The 19,184-nt window shown below is 38.9% G+C and overlaps 1 protein-coding gene across 2 annotated transcripts in view; it reads left to right on the top strand.

Moving 5' to 3' along the window:
- The window catches only part of ARHGAP18 (Rho GTPase activating protein 18), a 139,495-nt gene extending 121,349 nt beyond the window's left edge, over window positions 1–18,146 (top strand). Inside the window, exons 13-15 of one of the 2 annotated variants that reach the window (XM_025383579.1) lie at window positions 10,745–10,869; window positions 14,774–14,835; window positions 16,639–18,146. In XM_025383579.1, coding sequence (XP_025239364.1) covers window positions 10,745–10,869; window positions 14,774–14,835; window positions 16,639–16,730 — 279 coding nt within the window. In that variant the 3' untranslated portion in view covers window positions 16,731–18,146. The remainder of the gene's footprint in view (window positions 1–10,744; window positions 10,870–14,773; window positions 14,836–16,638) is intronic. The other variant, XM_025383580.1, reaches the window with a different exon arrangement.
- Window positions 18,147–19,184: the final 1,038 nt, after the last annotated feature.

Genomic DNA, 19,184 nt, shown 5'->3' with positions numbered 1-19,184 from the left:
TTTTTTTTTTTTTTTTTTTTTTTTGAGACGGAGTCTCGCTCTGCCGCTCAGGCTGGAGTGCAGTGGCCAGATCTCAGCTCACTGCAAGCTCCGCCTCCCGGGTTCACGCCATTCTCCTGCCTCAGCCTCCCGAGTAGCTGGGACTACAGGCGCCCGCCATCTCGCCCGGCTAGTTTTTTTTTTTGTATTTTTTAGTAGAGACGGGGTTTCACCGTGTTCACCAGGATGGTCTTGATCTCCTGACCTCGTGATCCACCCGTCTCGGCCTCCCAAAGTGCTGGGATTACAGGCTTGAGCCACCGCGCCCGGCCCAATGATAATTTTTGAAAGAAACTAGGTTGCCAGGGATTGGAGAGTGAAAGAGATTATAGATCATAAACATTCTTCAAGGTAATATTTTTAAGAGGCTTTGGCTCGATGCAGTGGCATGCACCTGTAGTCCGAACTACTTGGGAGGCTGAACAGGAGGATCACTTGAGCCCAGAGTTAGATGTCAGCCTGGGTAACACAGTGACACCCCTTTTAAAAAATAATAATTTTGTATGCTATTAAAAGCTAACTGTTTAAAATTGGGCATTCGTATTATTAAGACATGCTAGACTAGGTAATTAATAATTTGAGCCAGCTTGTAAGATGTACTCAATTTACCTCATAAGGCAAGTGTTTTTAGTGATTACAGCATACTAAGTGTTTGGTTCAAATGTAGATGTTCTTAAATACTAATATGTCTTATCCATTAATTATACTAGGAAGAAACAGTTGGAGGAACAATAAGAAAATTGTAGACCATTAATAACAATCATTTTCTGTTAGCCTTTAACTTGTTGGGATTGATAACACACACCTGCACCCACACATACACCTCAGAAGTCATCTGGCTTGAGAATATAGCCCCAGCTCTGCCATGAGTGAGTGTGACAAGTCATTTTACCTCTGTGGGCTTCAGTTTCTTTTATAAAATGATAGCCTAGGATCAGGTTAATGGTGTTTAACCAGAAGTTCACAATAGAGGCATCTGTAATATTTAATTTTTTAAAGATTTGTTTAATTTTGGAGATAAGATCTTGCTTTGTCACTCAGGCTGAAGTGCAATGGTGCAATCATGGCTCATTGTAACCTCAAAGTTTCAGGCTCAAGGGATCCTCCCACCTCAGCCTCATGAGTAAGTGGGACTACAGGCATGCACCACCATGCCTGGTTAATTTTTAAACTTTTTTGTAGAGACAGGGTCTTGCTATGTTGCACAGGCTGATCTCGAACTCCTGGCCTCAAGCAATCCTCCCTCCTCAGCCTCTCACACCTGGAATCACAGGTGTGAGCCACTGCACCTGGCCTACTAATATTATTTTAGAACAAAACAAAAAGCAAACCATGATTGAGTGACTCACTAGACCCACTGAGTCAGACTCTCCCAGGGCAGGACTTGGGCGTGTGTATTGTCTAAAACTTGGAAGGGTAATTCCCTCTTCCTATTGGTGTGTTTGTATGTGTGTATGCACATGTATATTTAATTTTATCATGAAATTTTTTTTTAACACACATATGAGTGGAAAGAATAGTACATGAGCCCCCCAAAACCTTTATCATCAACAATCGAACACATTTTTCTGATCTTGTTGCATCCTATCTCCCACATGTTTTTTCCTTTTAGAATTTTAAAGGAAATGCCAGATATCTTATAATTACCTCAGATTGCACCTCTGCCTACTAAGAATGTGGGGGCAGCTTTGATGAACAATTGATTATGATTTGTTGACTCATCCAGGCCTCAGGGTTATTGTGACTTAGGTTTGTATGATGTTTCTTCTGCCATTCAAGCTCACCTCTCAAAGGGAGGCTGTTCGTTTATGAGAGTGAGGGTACAGAGTGGCTCTGTGAGATCTGTCAAAGATGCCATATGCTGCTCACCACATTTGACCTCATAGGTCAAGGAAACAAAAGGCTTTCTCTCCTAGGGTTAATGTTAGTGTTAACTTGGGACATGCTAGTATCACACCCTTAATTTACCAGGGAGGAACTCAAGCTTTAGAGAGCTTACGTGACTTGCTAAAAGTTCCAGAATAATCTTGTCACATTTTAGAGTGTAGGGCTATGGCTGTGAAAAAGAAATCTGTTGCTACCACTGGAAGAATCCTGGCATTGGCAGCAGTGTGGTGTAGATGCTGAGTTGTTTGTGGCCAGGGTTGCGTGCCTTTATGCACAACTCTGTTTAGAATTGCAACTCTGATTTCGTTTAATGGTTCTCGCTGCAAAGCGTTGTGGCAGGTATTGTTTCAAGCATCTGCTTTAGGTCTGGAAACAGTGTCTGGATTTACTTGGGGATCCAAGTGGAAAATCAAATTACAATATCAAGCACAAAATCTTATTTCTTTTTATGACATTCCCTGATTTTGTAATAGTGCATAAAAATACCACATTAAAATTAAAAATACTAGAACTTATGTCATTGGAAATTGAATGCTTATTAACTATGGAAGTTATTTTAAGCCTTTCTTTAAAATCCTCTGAATCTGTGAGTTGGATAAAAGTTTAAGGCATTTGGATAACAAAGATCCAATTATAATTAGCACATAGTTCAAGACATTAGAGAATTCCTTTTATATCACCACTTCCCAGTATTGTCAGTTCAGACTAGGGTGATGAATATACCATTTTAGTTTAAGATACCTTGCTAAAATGTCCCTGTTTAATTTTCTAAAATATGTGTTATATCTGGCCTTCTTTTTGAAAAAGCTATATTTCCAATTTGCCCTTTTGAAGATAAAAAGGGTTTTCTGTAGCATAAAAAATGTCAGCTTTACATTTAAATTAGCTTTTAATGGAAAAGAAAAAGACCTCTTCTACAGGTCTGACATTCAATTTCTAATCTCTAGAGTGCAAAAATATGAGCAATGTAGTGTTTTTATATATCTTATGAAAAAATGCTAGAATTGTTATTTAACCAGATAATAATAAAATCAGGTTTAGGAATATAAACTTTATTTCAATATGTAAAACATGTGAAGACAATATGAGGTCATTTTCTCTATTATGATAATCTTTGCATGCATAAGAAATTAACACTCTTAAAGTTGTAAAATCCTTTGTGACTTTTCTTTGATGGTGTGTTAGTCAAATACTGCCCTTCTCCAGTCCTGCCGTACCTCGCATAACTGCAGTTCGCAAGCACACTCCTCCCCTCTCTCAATGGGGAAAACAATGCAGGGGACAGAGTCACAACTTTAGATTAAAACATGTGAAATAGAAAGGTTATAAAGATCATACTGTGTACAGATTCAGTTATTATTATGGCTCAAGTTAAGAACAGACTGGCTTAACGATCAGGCATGTTGTGTCTTTTCAAAGCTTGGCAGCTCAATGTAATTAGTGTACTAATAGCTTCAGTATTCGATAGAGCATGATTCTAGTACTTAATAGTGGTTGTCATACACCATTTAAATGATGGCTTTGACATAATTTATTGTTTGGCATCTTCTTTTTTTTTTTTTTTGAGACGGAGTCTCACGCTGTCGCCCAGGCTGGAGTGCAGTGGCGCGATCTCGGCTCACTGCAAGCTCCGTCTCCCGGGTTCACGCCATTCTCCTGCCTCAGCCTCCTGAGTAGCTGGGACTACAGGCGCCCGCCACCGCGCCCAGCTAATTTTTTGTATTTTTAGTAGAGACGGGGTTTCACCGTAGTCTCGATCTCCTGACCTTGTGATCCACCCGCCTCGGCCTCCCAAAGTGCTGGGATTACAGGCGTGAGCCACCGCGCCCGGTTTGGCATCTTCATAAATATCATTTGGCCTTCCTTGTCAAGATATCCAGCAAAAAACTTCCCAGAAACAAGTTTAACTCTTTAGCTTTACCATTAGATATATTGGTTAAACTCATTTCTTCTTCGGAGATAAAGAGCATTGTAGATCTATATTGAGTCCAACTCTCAATCTCTGTATCGTTGTAAGAATTTGGATGGGATGAATCACTGCAGAAATAAACAAGCTGAGAAATGTTCATATCCCATAGACACACAAACCACACACATACGCTTTCCTTGCTATAGAATACAGGTTCTCTAGTGGTCAGGGAATGTCAGCCTAGGAAGGTTTAATGAAAACCATGTACTATTGTTAGTTTAATGAAATGCTTTCCAAGGATATTGATATTCGAGCTGTTTGAAATAAGTCAAAATGATTACAATTTGTAGCTTGGGAAGGTTTCTTGCTGAGCTCAAAGGTGGCTTAACCTCATCCCCTGCTCATTGAGGGAAAGGGATGTGGGAAATGTTTTATTTCATAGCCAGAAGGAATCTGTAGGAGGGTACTCATGCTGCTTCCCATCTTGGCAAAAACCAGCCTGTGGTTTTTATGTCAATTATATGTCAATTACCTAACATTACACATATACGTGAAAACTCTCAATTGCCCCCAGAAGCTAGTACCTTGGGACTCTATTAAAACTTAACTATCAGAAAGATCCTAGATCCCTGCGTCAGATGTGGTGCTTTCTGTGCAAGTCCTTATACCACCCTGAACTCAACACCTCATTTCATAAGGAAGCATGGTCGTACTCCCCAAAGCTATGATACCTGAGCTCATTTAGAAATCATGGGCTTATGGTCATATTATTAGAGGCCTTCTTCGTGTGATGGTCAATATTGAGTGTCAACTTGATTGGACTGACGGATGCAAAGTATTGTTCCTGGGTGTGTCTGTGAGGGTGTTGCCAAAGGAGATTAACATTTAGGTTGGTGGACTGGAGAGGCAGACCCACCCTCAATGTGAGTGGGCACCATCTAATCAGCTGCCACCATGGCTAGAATAAAAATAGGCAGAAGAAAGTGGAAAGAACAGACTTGCTGAGTCCTCTGGCCTTCATCTTTCTCCTGGCTGGATGCTTCCTGCTCTCGAACACTGGACTCCAAGTTCTTCAAGGTTTGGACTGTTGGACTTACACCAGTGGTTTGCCAGGGGCTGTCTGGCCTTCAGCCACAGACTGAAGGCTGCACTGTCCGCTTCCCCGCTTTTGAGGTTTTGGGACTCGGACTGGCTTCCTTGCTCCTCAGCTTGCAGATGAGCTATTGTGGGACTTCACCATGTCATCATGTGAGTCAATACTCCTTAATAAACTCCCCTTTATGTATACATCTATGCTATGAATTCTGTCCCTTTAGGGAACCATGACTAATACAGATATTGGTACCGATAGAGTGGGGTGCTGCTGTAAAGATACCTGAAAATGTGGAAGTGACTTTGAAACTGGGCAACAGGCAAAGGTTGGAACCGTTTGGAGGGCTCAGAAGAAGATAAGAAAATATGAAAGAATTTGGAACTTCCTAAAGACTTGGAGGGCTCAGAAGACAGGAAGATGTGGGAAAGTTTGGAACTTCTAGAGATGCGTTGAATGGCTTTGACCAAAATGCTGGTAGTGTTATGGACAAAGAAGTCCATGCTGAGGTGGTCACAGATGGAGATGAGGAACTTGTTGGCAACTGGAATAAGGGTGATTCTTGCTCTGCTGTAGCAAAGAAACTGGTGGCAATTTGACTCTGCCCTAGAGGTCTGTGAAACTTTGAACTTGAGAGAGATGATTTAGGGTATCTGGTGTAGGAAATGTCTAAGCGGCAAAGCATTCAAGGGGAAGCAGAACATAAAAGTCTGGAAAATTTGCAGCCTGACAATGTGATAGAAAAGAAAAACCCATTTTCCGGAGAGAAGTTCAATCCCACTGCAGACATTTGCATAAGTAACAAGAAGCTAAATGTTAATCACCAAGACAATGGGAAAAATGTCTCTAAGGCATGTCAGAGACCTTCAAGGCAGCCCTTCCCATCACAGAGAGGCCTAAGAGGGAGAACTGGTTTCCTGGGCCAGGCCCAGGGCCCCCCTGCTCTACGCAGCCTCAGGACGTGGTGCCCTGAATCCCAACTGCTTCAGCTCCAGCCATGGCTAAAAGGGGCCAAGGTACAGCTCGGGCCATTACTTCAGAGGGTGCAAACCCTAAGCCTGGCAAGTTTACATATGGTGTGTAGTCTGTAGGTACACCAAAGTCAAGAAATGAGGTTTGGGAGTCTCCGCCTATATTTTAGAGGATGTATGGAAATGCCTGGATAGACAGAAATGCCTAGATGTCCAGGCAAAATTTGCTGCAGGGGCAGAACCCTCATGGAGAACCGCTACTAAGGCAGTGCAGAAGGGAGATGTGGGTTTGGAGTCCCCACACAGAGTCCCCACTGGGACACTGCCTAGTGGAGCTATAAGAGGAGGGCCATTGTCCTTCAGACCCCAGAATGGTAGATCCACTGACAGCTGTTGCTATGTGCCTAGAAAGGCTGCAGACACTCAACAGCAGCCTGTGAAAGCAGCCGGGAGGGGGACTGTACCCTGCAAAGCCACAGGGACAGTGCTGCCCAAGGCTGTTGGAGCCTACCTCTTGTATCAGCATGACCTGAATGTGAGAATGTGAGACATGGAGTCAAAGAAGATCATTTTAGAACTTTAAGATTTGGTTAGACTGGGCATGGTGGCTCATGCCTGTTACCCCAGCACTCTGGGAGGCCAAGGCGGGTGGATCACTTGAGGTCAGGGGTTCAAGACCAGCAGCCAACATGGTGAAACCTGTCTCTACTAAAAATACAAAATTTAGCTGGGCATGGTGGCAAGCACCTATAATCTCAGCTACTCGGGAGGATGAGGCAGGAGAATCACTTGAACCCGGGAGGCAGAGGTTGCAGTGAGCTGAGATCATGCCACTACACTCCAGCCTGGGTGACAAAGCAAGACTCCATTGGAAAAAAAAAAAAAAAAAAAAAGATTTGGCAACTTCCCTGTTGGATTTCAGACTTGCATGGGGCCTGTAGCCCCCTGTTTTGGCCAATTTCTCCCATTTGGAATGGGTGCATTTGCTCATTGCCTGTATCCCCATTGTATCCGGAAAGTAACTAACTTGCTTTTGATTTTGCAGGCTCATAGGCAGAAGAGACTTGCCTTGTCTCAGATGAGGCCTTGGACTTGGACTTTTGGGTTAATGCTGGAATGAGTTAAGACTTTGGGGGACTGTTGGAAAGGCATGATTATGTTTTGAAATGTGAGGACATGAGATTTTGGGAGGCTGGGGATGGAATGATACCCCACCCAAATCTCATCTTGAATTGTAGTTTCCATAATCCCCATGTGTTGTGGGAGGCACCTGGTAGGAGGTAATTGAATCATGGCAGTAGTAACCCTTATGCTGCTGTCCTTGTGATAGCGAGTGAGTTCTCATGACATCTGATGGTTTTATAAGGGACTTTTCCCCCTTTGTTTGACATTTCTCTGTCCTGCTGCCCTGTGAAGAGGTGCCTTCTGCCATGATTGTAAGTTTCCTGAGGCCTCCCTAGCCATGAGGAACTGTGAATCAATTAAACCTTTTTTCTTTGTAAATTACCCAGTCTTGGGTATTTCTTCATAGCAGCACGAGAAGAGACTAATACATTCAGCTCTTCATGAGAGGTGTTGGAGGGGAAAAGAGACTACATCCCCAAGTAGGTACATGCTAATGTTACTAACTGTGGCTTTTCTCTTTGACTCTCTACAGAAGTAAGTGACTGAATTGTCTCTTGTAGCATACTTAATTCCTTTTCTCTGCTTTCTTTCCCTTCTTGTCTTTTCTTGGTAGTGGAGGGAATACCATATGGTGGATAGAGGCACCTTAACTTGTTTCTTTTAGACAATGTTCCTAAGATGATTTTTTGCCATTAAGGAGATACCCCTTTGCATACTTTCTTTTATTCTAGATTAATTTTACTTTGTTTATGTTGTAGTTGTTAGTAAAAACAAAAAATAAGTAATTTTGAATGATTCATTTAATCAATAAACATTGATGGGTGGCTACATATAACAGTAAGACATGTGGCATACAACCAGAATACAGGTCATATAGTAGGACCCTTATAAAGGAGAGTCAGCGCTCCTTTATAAGAATGAGAATGAAGAGATTTCTTTTGACCCTGTGGAGCATGGAAGAGTCCATGGAGTTTGAGGTATTTGAGCTGAGCCTTGAAAAATGGTTAGCAGAGAGAGATTTGGGGGAGGGGGAGTAGAACGTACACAAAGATAGGAAAGCTTGGAGTCCTGATGGGCCTTTTTATCTAAACAATAGGCGGTGCTACAAGAAATAGTGGGGGGAAAGGCAAGGAGCTGACTTAAGGTTACCATATCCCTGAACTCTCTATGATAATATATTATTTTCTGAATCATTTTGGTTTTGCAACTCATTTATTGTGGACTTTCTCTATATAAAAACTTAATCCAATCATCTTCACTTTAAATGTCAGTGTAGATTTGACTGCCTTGATATTCTAGGGTTGGATAAGATGTGACCATGGGAGCAATTTCTGTCCCTGATAAACCTATATATAAGGATATTTGACACTATGACTTAACCAGGATTTCCTAACTTTTAACCTCAATATAAAGTACATGGCTATCTGCAAACTCTAGCCTGCCATTCAGGTCCCTCCACAAAACAATAGTAATAATAGTGATAAACTAACAGAATCCAAAATACTAATATTGTTGTGCTTACTGAGTAGACAAGGTGGATTGGGGTTTTACGAGCATAGTCTCAATGCTTCAGATGTTGCTATTACAATTTTCAGTCTAACGTTAAAGGTGTCCGTGCCACTTATTATTTTCCACCCTCTATGAGGCAGCAGATAGGTGAGGCCATGCGAACAGGTTAAATGGCCATAGTGGGAAATAACCTAGAGTTCAAACCCCAGGGAGAAGTTCATGGAGTCCCTGAGTTGTATGTTACACCATTGATTTAATAACTGCTTTGTACCACATGAAATGCCCCATCCATTGCAAGAAGCAGCATGTTTTCCAAAGTGTTACAAGTGAAAATAAAGCCTGTCACAGAATCAAGGACAGAGGAAATTATACTTGTATCCTAGGGATGAGGTCAAGGTCATAGATTAAAGTATCAATAAGTCAAAAAACCAAGCCAAGGATTCAGGCTGGATAGAAAGATGAAGCAGGAATTGAGGGATTTGGACACAGGTTGGAATTGGGAGGTTGGAATTAGGTTGTCCTTCACAGATTGAATTGAGCATAATATGTCCTGCATATTATTAGAGGATGCTATGACCAAAGTTAGCCCAGCAAAATCATGAGTGCAAGGCCCTGGAAGCCTTTGTCTATTTTTGTTAAGGTTTGGAGTAATGTGTTCTGTGGCCCTTCACTGATTGGTCAGAGGAAGGAGGCAGGTGGGGCACCACCCACTCTGCAGCAGGATTTCTGAGGTTGATGGTCAGGTCCTTTGTGATACCTTTGCAGGTCTAGCTGTTGGTTGCAGACCGTGGCCTTACACAGTCCCATATTCACTGTACAGTCTTATACAGTGTTGCTTCTTTTTCTTGTTATTCCCACACTAAATCTCTGATATTACTGAGAAGCAATATTAAATCTTTTAGGGTACCCTACATTTTTATAGAGCCTGATTCTAAAGGTATATTATTTTTGTTGAACTTTGAAAGAAATCAGATTAATGGCATCTGTTGTATATCTCTGCTTGATATTTATTTAATTAACTTATTTATTTTTTGAGATGGAGTCTCACTCTGTCTCCCAGGCTGGAGTGTGTCTTGGCTCACTGCAAACTCCGCCTCCTGGGTTCAAGCAGTTCTCCTACCTCAGCCTCCCAAGTAGCTGGGATTACAGGTGGGCGCCACCACACCCAGCAAATTTTTTAAATTTTAGTAGAAACAGGGTCTTGCCATGTTGGCTAGGCTAGTCTCAAACTCCTGAGATGTTTATTTAAAAAAAAAAAAAAAAAATTCAAGACTGTGTACATTAAAAAGAAAGAAAAAAAAAAGGACATGATATTGTGGGCATAAAATAATATTATGCAGTAAAGGACTTGTTTCTTATTACTAGGTAAGTAAACATAGTACAATATCCAGTACTCAGTAGATGCTTAATAAATTTTGGTTCAATTGAACAGGGTATTTATATTTTTTAAAGCATTATCTTTTAAACATGATTTATGCTTGCTGTTTATTCTAAGGTCTAAGTCATAATGGTTATAAATAATAGTATTTATTTTAGCAAAATCATTTAGGAATTAATTAAGCCTAATATTTCTAATGCTATAGCTGACATTTTGGTATTACAAACCTCATAAACTTTCACTGGGATCCTCGAATCCATAAAATGTTTTTCACATCCATGGGCAAAAGATTTAGAAGGGGTCATCGTAAGTTCAAAGTGTATAGCCAAAAAGCATGAGCTCATTAAGCAAATGGGGAACAGACATAATATAAATAGAAAAGCATGTTTCTTTTTTATAAAACATTCAGAGACAAAAAAATTTTTGTGAAATTTTGTGAATGTCCAGGAAGATTTTCCAAATGTACATATTGCAATAGCACACAAAGTAACTTCTTTCTGATTCAATTTCATAAATTGCTACATGAAGAAGCACCCTCTAGTAGATAATACTCAGAAATCAGCACTTAATATGGCAGTAATGGTTATTGCTGTCATTCTTTACATCTTTAAAAATAATTAAGCATTACTGCACAGGCATTATAAAGTTCCCCTATCACCATTAAGAGGATATTTGAGGTTTGATGTAATTTAGCAAATTACATTATACAGTAGTTAAGGTTTTTATGTAGTGAAGTAAAATGTGTAGTAGTTAAGCACACTTACTATATAATGCATTGTAGAGTTACATGTTCCAGCTGCTGCCAGCTTTGTTCCAGTGTCATTATTGCTTTGCAGGCTGACGTTCCTCAGGGAGTGATTCGAGTGCAAGCTCCCCATCTTTCGAAAGTTTCCATGGCAATACAGCTAACTGAAGAACTAAAAGCCAGTGATGTACTTGCCAGGTTTCTCAGCCAAGAAAGGTAGAGGCCTGTTTTGTATTAATTATTCCATGGCATAACTCACTTGCTCTCTCTCTCCCCTTCGCTGCTGCTTTTTTTTTTTTTCCTTTTTTTAATTGTGGGGTAGTATGAAATGCTTAAAAATGTTGTGTTCCCAGAAGAAGAGAACAGCAGACTTAACCATTAGACTGTTAGAATGAGTTTAGTTCATTTGATGTGGCTTGTGTTCAGGTTGAGCTTGATTCAAGCAGGATTTCTGAGCGTTCCTTCACTGGGCCTATGATGGGCTTGCCAAGCGAGACCACTCAATATTCTTTCCAGGATATGTTGATTGGAGGTTAATTACTGTTTGTAGGCTGTAAGAAAAATTACTAATTAGGAGGCAGTGGCATTAAAATAAAGAAAAGACACAACTTTTTCTATGAAATATAATGAATTTCAAAATGGTCAAATTTAAAAACAAACCATAAAGAATTGAAAGAGGAAAACCAGGCCTTTGAGCGCTGAAGTCTCAAGGGGAGAACATACCATCCTCATTAAGGACAACAGGCCCTTCATCTATATTTTGGGGTTGACAGGGCAGGGAAAGTCATTGGAAAGTTCCTAGCATCCCTCTCACTATATTAGAGTATGCCCTTTCCACAACACTTTGTAGTGTCTTTTCTTAAATTTTAGAGATTCTAACAAGTATATTGAATTTTCAGGTTTTGCCCTTTGAATTCTTTCCTTTAGCTGAAGTCATGTTTTCATGCCTTCTCCAGCCTCATTTTCAGTCACTGAAATAAACTAAATGTTTAAAAACAAAGGGAAATCCAGGGCACTGGCATCTCAGTTTACGAATACTCTCTCTTGGTCTTTCATTGAATTTAATCTCCTCATCCTAACATTTGGGGGCTTCAATCAAGCTTTCCGCCAAAGCCTCTCCAATTTTAATATATGGTACTAGAAGTATGTAATATGTTTCTGTTCTAGCACAGGGCCTTACACAGAACAAACATGTTACATACTTCTAGTACCATAAATGGAAGGCGAGATATAAACATATATTTTAAAGTACCTTCCCTTAGGGTTTATAAATTGGGAGAAAGGATGAATCTGTGCAGCTAACAGATGGTGATGAAATGAGAGAGAGGTTTATTGGTAATATCTAGGCTTCAATAAGCCAGTGTAAACGTCCCTCAAAACAGCACTCTGAAGTAAGTGCTATTATTGCATCTGTTTCACTGATAAGAAAACAGAGATTTGCAAGGTCACACATTTTTTTCATAGGTGGTAGAACTGGAATTCTCAATCTGTGGTTTCACTCCGAAGGCAGTCCCGTAACCATTCTCCATGCTGGCTGGAGGATCTACAGAGCACCATAGATCTGGGAACCACTAGTGCAGAGTCTGAGAGTAGATGGATTTTGGGGGATTATGTCCTGGGGGCAGTTGGAAGTTCTCAAATGTCTTTGCTCCCTATAGTGTTTTGCAGCTTCTGCAAAGCCAGTCCACTTCCTCTCTGCTCCCTACTTTGACTTAGTAGATACTAACTTTTGCCATTCTTCCCACCAGCCATGCTCTCATTGTCTCCCAGAATGTGTACCTGAAGACCTGGCCAGACTTCAGATATAAGCAGCTCTTTCCAGCCAGACACAGTTAATTTACATTTACTTTCAGGACCCAAGTGCTCAATTTAGTCTGTGCTTTTGTTCCTCTACTTGCTAATAGTGTGAGACTATGAAGCTGTACTCCACATTCAACTGTGACTTTAATATTTAAGGTATAGCATGAAACAATCATAGGTATATTGTTACAGAAAGCACCAACTTGTGACAACTATCCTCTGACAATTTTGGATTTCCTGCTTGTTGTGTTTGTATTAAATAAGCATTTGCTACACCCGGATTAGGGTATCTTCTTCCCGCTCTTCCTCCTATCCTTCTCCACCTAGATGGAAGTCTGATAAACTTCTCCTCCATTTACCTGACTTCCGCCCCCAGTCCTCAGCCCCTTTCCCTATGCTTGCGGATGCAATCTGGATTTCAAAGCTAACTATTTCTGTTTCACCTTCAGCTAGTTTTTATCTCTTTAAGTCCAACTTCCTCATTTATAAGAATGGACCAGAATAGCGTCTATTATTGTAATTAACTAGGAAAATGACCGTGCACATATAGCACTGTCTGTCTGGGCCACATAATAAGTGAAATTCTCAGTAAATGTTTATATATTTCTTCTACCACATTCCTGTGCTTCTTCCATTTGTATTCCACCTGTGTTGGGGCAGTTGGAAACTCTATATCCTTCCATTCTTTTTCTCCCCCCACCTCCTCAACTGAAGCCAATAGATACATGAATGACATACAATATATGTATAATAAATTGCACATTCATTCATTCTTTGATAAAGGATTATTGCCTTTTCTTTAATGATGAATTTGTTGATTAGCATTATGCAAAAATCTGAGTATGCCAGGAAATCTAGTTCCTGTTTCTTTAAAGTGGAACACAGATACTTGAGAATCAGTCTGAGAGCAATATCTAACTAGATGTCTTTCTTTAAATCAAGTCTCCTGAAACATTCAATTTAGTTTTCACAGAAATAGGGACTCTCTTTAGACCCATAGTTGATTGTGTTATGTACTAGATTAAAAACAAAAATAGTAATGATTAAATTACTTAATTTAAAAGATAAACCTACACCCTGGTTGGAAACAAAGTGGATCAGATGCAGTGCAGCAGGTGGAACATAGCCTCAGGACCCAGAGAGCCCTCCAGTGTGCCAGGGACACAGGGCGGGGAGAGAAAGCAGGAGAACCAGAAGCCATTCCGTGGGTGGTGAGGAGGCTGCTGCTATACCATGTTCTTCCTAATGGCTCGAATACAAGTCAGACCTGATTTTCTCTTCTCAGTTCCAGAGAGCGTGTCTTCAGGGCCTTATCTCAGTGGTCCACTAACCTTGCCATGCTTCAGAATCCACTATAGAGCATTTGAAAAGCAGTTTCTTGGGCTTTATTCTAGACCAGCTAAATCTGAGTTTCTAGAGCTCTCGGTCTGAATTTTTGGCAGGTTTCTCAGGTAATTCTTTTACAGAAAGATTTGAAAGCCACTGAGTTTCACCAATTTTTATGTTTGAAGCTTGTTCTGGAACACTTTATTCTTTGAAGAGTGTAAATCTGTAAACATTTTTTTAAAATTATTTTTTAGTCTTTTTGGAGACAGGGTCTCATTCTGTCTCCCAGGCTAGAATGCAGTGGCGCAATCTCAGCTCACTGCAATGTCCATCTCCTGGGCTCAAGCAGTCCTCCCACCTCAGCCTCCTGAGTAGCTAGGATCACAGGCGCTCGCCACCATGCCTGGCTGAATTTTTTGTATTTTGGGTAGAGACGGGGTTTTGCCACGTTGCCCAGGCTGGGCTCAAGCGATCTACCTGCTTTGGCCTCCCAAAGTGCTGGGTTCACACCCAGCCAGAAGCATGTCTTATTCTTTATATGCATCTTGCACACTACTGGAGTTGTCAGCACAGCAAATTCATGATAAATACTTACTGAATAAGGATAATGTGAAAACTAAGGTGGAAACATTTCTTTTAATAGTTTTATGAGGACCATTTAGGCTTGTATACAAAGTGGATAATCATGTTAATAATTTGATTGGCAGCTGAAATGTTACATTAACTTTTCTTTTGAATTTTACAAATTTAGATACTGATTTACTATTTTCCCTTCAGATGTATAATTCCATTTGTTTATCTTAATGTACAGGTGTGACACTTTTATTACCTATTGGGTACATTTAACAGATGGGAAAATACAAACGTGTAGATAATTACAGTGTGTCTAAGTTATGAATTTTCCATACCAGGCAGAATTCCCCAAGCACGTTAAAGTGATTTACTTGCAAGCCGTTTGATGATACAAGTAATCCCTTTGTTTTGTCCCTCATAGTGGGGTTGCCCAGACTCTCAAGAAAGGAGAAGTTTTTTTGTATGAAATTGGAGGAAATATTGGTAAGCAGGATTTTTTTCTCTTTGCCTTTCATATGCTGTTTGGATATTGCCAGTGGTTATTATTTATGTCTTTGGAGGAAGAACAGGAAATTAGAAGTAAAATATACCATGCTTTAGATAGTTGCTGAATATTGTGAATTTATTTAATGGTTTGACCTTTCTCTTCAGGCTCTTGTTTGAGCTCCTTCTGTACAAATGCCCATCTATGTTCAATTTCAGCAAAGGCAAGTTCCCTATACAGTAAGAATAACTCCTGGAATGGTTAATGATGCAAGTTTTTCAAAAGTCTGTTCTTTTTAATATAGTCATGTCACATAGTAAAGGAAGTAGTTGAGCTTATATAAGGCTAAGATAACACTTTATTATAGTATAGTATTAGATATTTTTAGTAAAAGCAGATTTACTTTTGCCATAGTTGATTTACTGCTAAATTTTATACACATGCACACACACTCAAATTCACATTAGTAATTTAAAAAATGGAATGAATTAATTTTGACCATGTTTTATATTTTACCCTTTTGTAATTATCAGTGAGTCTTACCCATCTCTTTAAAAATTTGAAATAATCTTTTTCTCTTTTTTGACTCTTGGAAATGGTAAGGGTAAAATTATTAAGAAATAAATAATGTTAAGTTCAAAATAGTAATTAAAAATAATTTTACAGGCCGGGCACGGTGGCTCACACCTGTGATCCCAGCACTTTGGGAGGCCAAGGCAGGTGGATCACAAGGTCAGGAGATCGAGACCATCCTGGCTAACATGGTTAAACCCTGTCTCTACTAAAAATACAAAAAACAAATTAGCCGGGCATGGTGACGGATGCCTGTAATCCCAGCTACTCAGGAGGCTGAGGCAGGAGAATGACGTGAACCTGGGAGGCAGAGCTTGCAGTGAGCTGAGATCAGGCCACTGCACTCCAGCCTGGGCAACAGAGTGAGACTGTCTCAAAAAAAAAAAAAAAAAAAAATATATATATATATATATATATATATACATACACACACACAGACACACACACACATAAAACAATAAATTTTGTAGAATGTTTTTGTGGGAATTAAAAATGTTAGTAAATTATTGAAAGTTAAAGATAGGAATGTGAAGGCTTATTCTTTAAATAGGCCATGACACTAGAAACCTGGAATTGTTAACTCTATTAGTAAAGGTTATTTAAATATTAATATATTTGATTTCTTATTTTACTTTTAGATCTTGGGAATTAAGTGTAGTTTCTTAGGTGGATTCAGAACCATTGCCTCTCCTAATAAGGTGATTAAGCTTTTAAGGAACCATTTAAAAGCCTATCATACAAAGTATTTTCAGCTTCCTGAATTAATTTGAAACCTATTCATTTAGAGAAAGACTATCAATTTTAGTTTTCCAATTGTTGGCCAATTTTTACAATATTTTGAGAAACAGGAAAGAATGAGAAGTTTTTTTTTGATTTGTTTTGTTTTGGAGACAGTGTCTGCCTCTGTCACCCACGCTGGAGTGCAGTGGCACAATCTCGGCTCACTGCAACCTCCACCTCCTGAGCTCAAGCCTCCTGAGTAGCTGGGACTACAGGTGCGAGCCACCATGCTTAGCTAATTTTTGTATTTTTTGTAGAGACGGGATTTCATTATGTTGCCCAGGCTGATCTCGAACTCCAGATCTCAAGCAATCTGCCCACCTCAGCCTCCCAAAGTAGAATAAGTACGTTGAAGCCCAAGATTTAAGAGTTAAATAATTAAGCTTAAGTTTAAAATTGCATACCAATCTACCTGCTATATTAAACTGACACAACATCTATTTTAACAGGGGAACGCTGCCTTGATGATGACACTTACATGAAGGATTTATATCAGCTTAACCCAAATGCTGAGTGGGTTATAAAGTCAAAGCCATTGTAGAAGACTTAACAAGCTGCAGATACCCACGTGGACTTCTGTAATAATTCTTGCTGAGTCAAGAGTGTAAATAAAAGAAGTGGCAGGACTCTTATTATTCAGTTGTACCCAACTATTTAAAAATGACTCTCTCAAGCCTTAAAAAGTCATAGATTTGTGCTGCTGCCAGAATTATATTAATTATTATTAATGTTATTATTAGAAAAAAAATTTCTGGAGTGAGAGTGAAGAGGCTTAATTAGCTTATGGGCAGTTTTCATATGCTCTGTGAAATGTGTCCAGATGTGACATAGTTGTTTTTTTTAATATGTGAAAATGTATTCTCTTCCCACTCTTTTCTCCTAAACTCATATATACTGTAATATATGCTCTCTCCCCTCTATTACCTCCTCACATCTGCCCTTTCCCAGTTAGGTTTGCTTTTTGACCAAAAAGATAACGAATACCAGGTATGGCAAGTTGTGAAGACAGCACATTAAAACATACCTAATTTCACAGTATTCCTGTCACGACAGAATGTTAGTATTCATCTCTTTGAATCATTTGCTCAAATAATAACGTTCCACCTTTTCCTGCTGTATCACAGGAGGTGATTTGCATTTTTTTTCAGTTCATCTGACTTATGTTCACAGAATTGTATCAGCGATCAAGAAAATAGGACTGTCAGAAGCTGCCAGTTATTATTGAACCATTAAATACTTCTATACTAAGAATAAATAAAATATACCCATGTGAAATAATAACTGGATTATGGATAACAAGAGAGTGAAAGCCAAAGCACTTTCTGTCTACTGTACTCTTCTAAATGGAATTTTAAAAGTCATAGCTGGCTTTACGTGTTGTCATATTAGCATTATAAATATGCATGATAGTATAATCCAGTAATGGTTGAAGAAAGTATTTTACTTAAAGAGGGATTTTTTTTAAACTCCTGAATAAGTCTACTGGAAGAGTTATTCTTCTGGGTGAACAAGCTTTTGTTTGTGTTCTTATTTTAAATAATAGGAGTCAATTTATTAAAATATTGTCAAAAGCCTATTCCCAGGGATTTTAATGCACAAACCATATTGTGACAAGAGATGAGCCTCTGTATTGTAAATAAGAGAAATGAAGTAGAGAAATGTTAAATATTTTATGAGTTTAGAATGTAGTAAATAAAAGGTGATGTAAATGAATGCTGCACAAACGGTGTTTATGATACTTTTAGTAGTACTTTAGGAAAAATTACACATTCTCAGAAGCTCTTGATGTCTCTAATTAAGGGGGGAGGAAATGGAGTTAATGAGAACAGTCACAAATTTTTAGCATATAATTACAAGAACAGCCTGTGGATATGATCACTTAAATAATTTTGTGGTGATTCGTGCCATTGCTTTTTTATTTAAAAGAAAATTTTGTAATTAAATGCCTTTTTCTAAATTATCTTCTCTTGGAATCATTACTTTTAATTCTATGTGTTTATGAGGATTTTTGCTCTTTATTATTATTGAGAAATGGACTCTTTTTGTTATTAAAAGTCACCTCTATTTTATTTCCGCTATTTTCTTTGTCATTTTTGAAGTAGGAAGATGTCAGAGATATAAATGTGTTTTCATCTTTAGTTTTTTTCCTTTTACAAATTTTTATTTTTTAGGATTTTCAAAATACAGTTTAGTCAGTTTCTTTGACAATATGTATTAATTTCCCAATTAGCAAAATGGTACTTATTAGTGGGTTGAAAACAATTAACAACATAAAAGAAAAATTAAGTGCTTAGAACATTTTAGGTGTATATGACTTCAAAAAAAAAAAAAAGATAGCAGTGAGGATGATGATTTAAGTAAAAGGTTTTCTGAAGCCTATGCCAACTAATTTTCACAATGTTTGCTACCTACCTGAAAAGGAGGGTCAGGAGGGAGACACAACATATTTTTGATCATGAAAAAGTATCAGATCTTAATTTTTAAAAAGTGAAAATGCCATTTTCTTTTGAATGCCTTTTAGAACTCATGACCCAGGTTAATCGATATTGAATAATATCACATAAATAACCAAAAAATACGGACTTTAAAAAATCTTTATTTTTTTAGAGACAGGGTCTTGCTCTGTTGTCCAGATTGGAGTACAGTAGCGCATTCGTGGCTAACTGCAGCCTCAAGTGCTGGGGCTCAAGCAATCCTCCTGCCTCAGTCTCCTAAGTAGCTAGGACCACAGGTGCATGCCACCATGCCTGGATCTAAAGAGAAAAAAAGCTTAATACTATAGATCCTTGAATATAAATATCCTGATATTAACCTACTGCTTTTGCTGTGATTTTTTTCCCTTAGTGAGTTTTAAATCTCAGGCTAGATTTTTATTTGTTTTTCTGTGTGTGTATGAGACAAAATAAAAACAAATATATTTGCCTTGAGTTTGAAACATTTGAACTCTTAAGGGAGGACTGGTTGTCCTGTTAACGTTGGTGATGCTCCTTTCTGA

This window comes from Theropithecus gelada, chromosome 4 (genome assembly GCF_003255815.1).
Source record: "Theropithecus gelada isolate Dixy chromosome 4, Tgel_1.0, whole genome shotgun sequence".
NCBI lineage: Eukaryota > Metazoa > Chordata > Mammalia > Primates > Cercopithecidae > Theropithecus > Theropithecus gelada.
The sequence above is the reverse complement of the archived record's forward strand: the minus strand, read 5'-3'. Positions and strand labels throughout refer to the sequence as shown.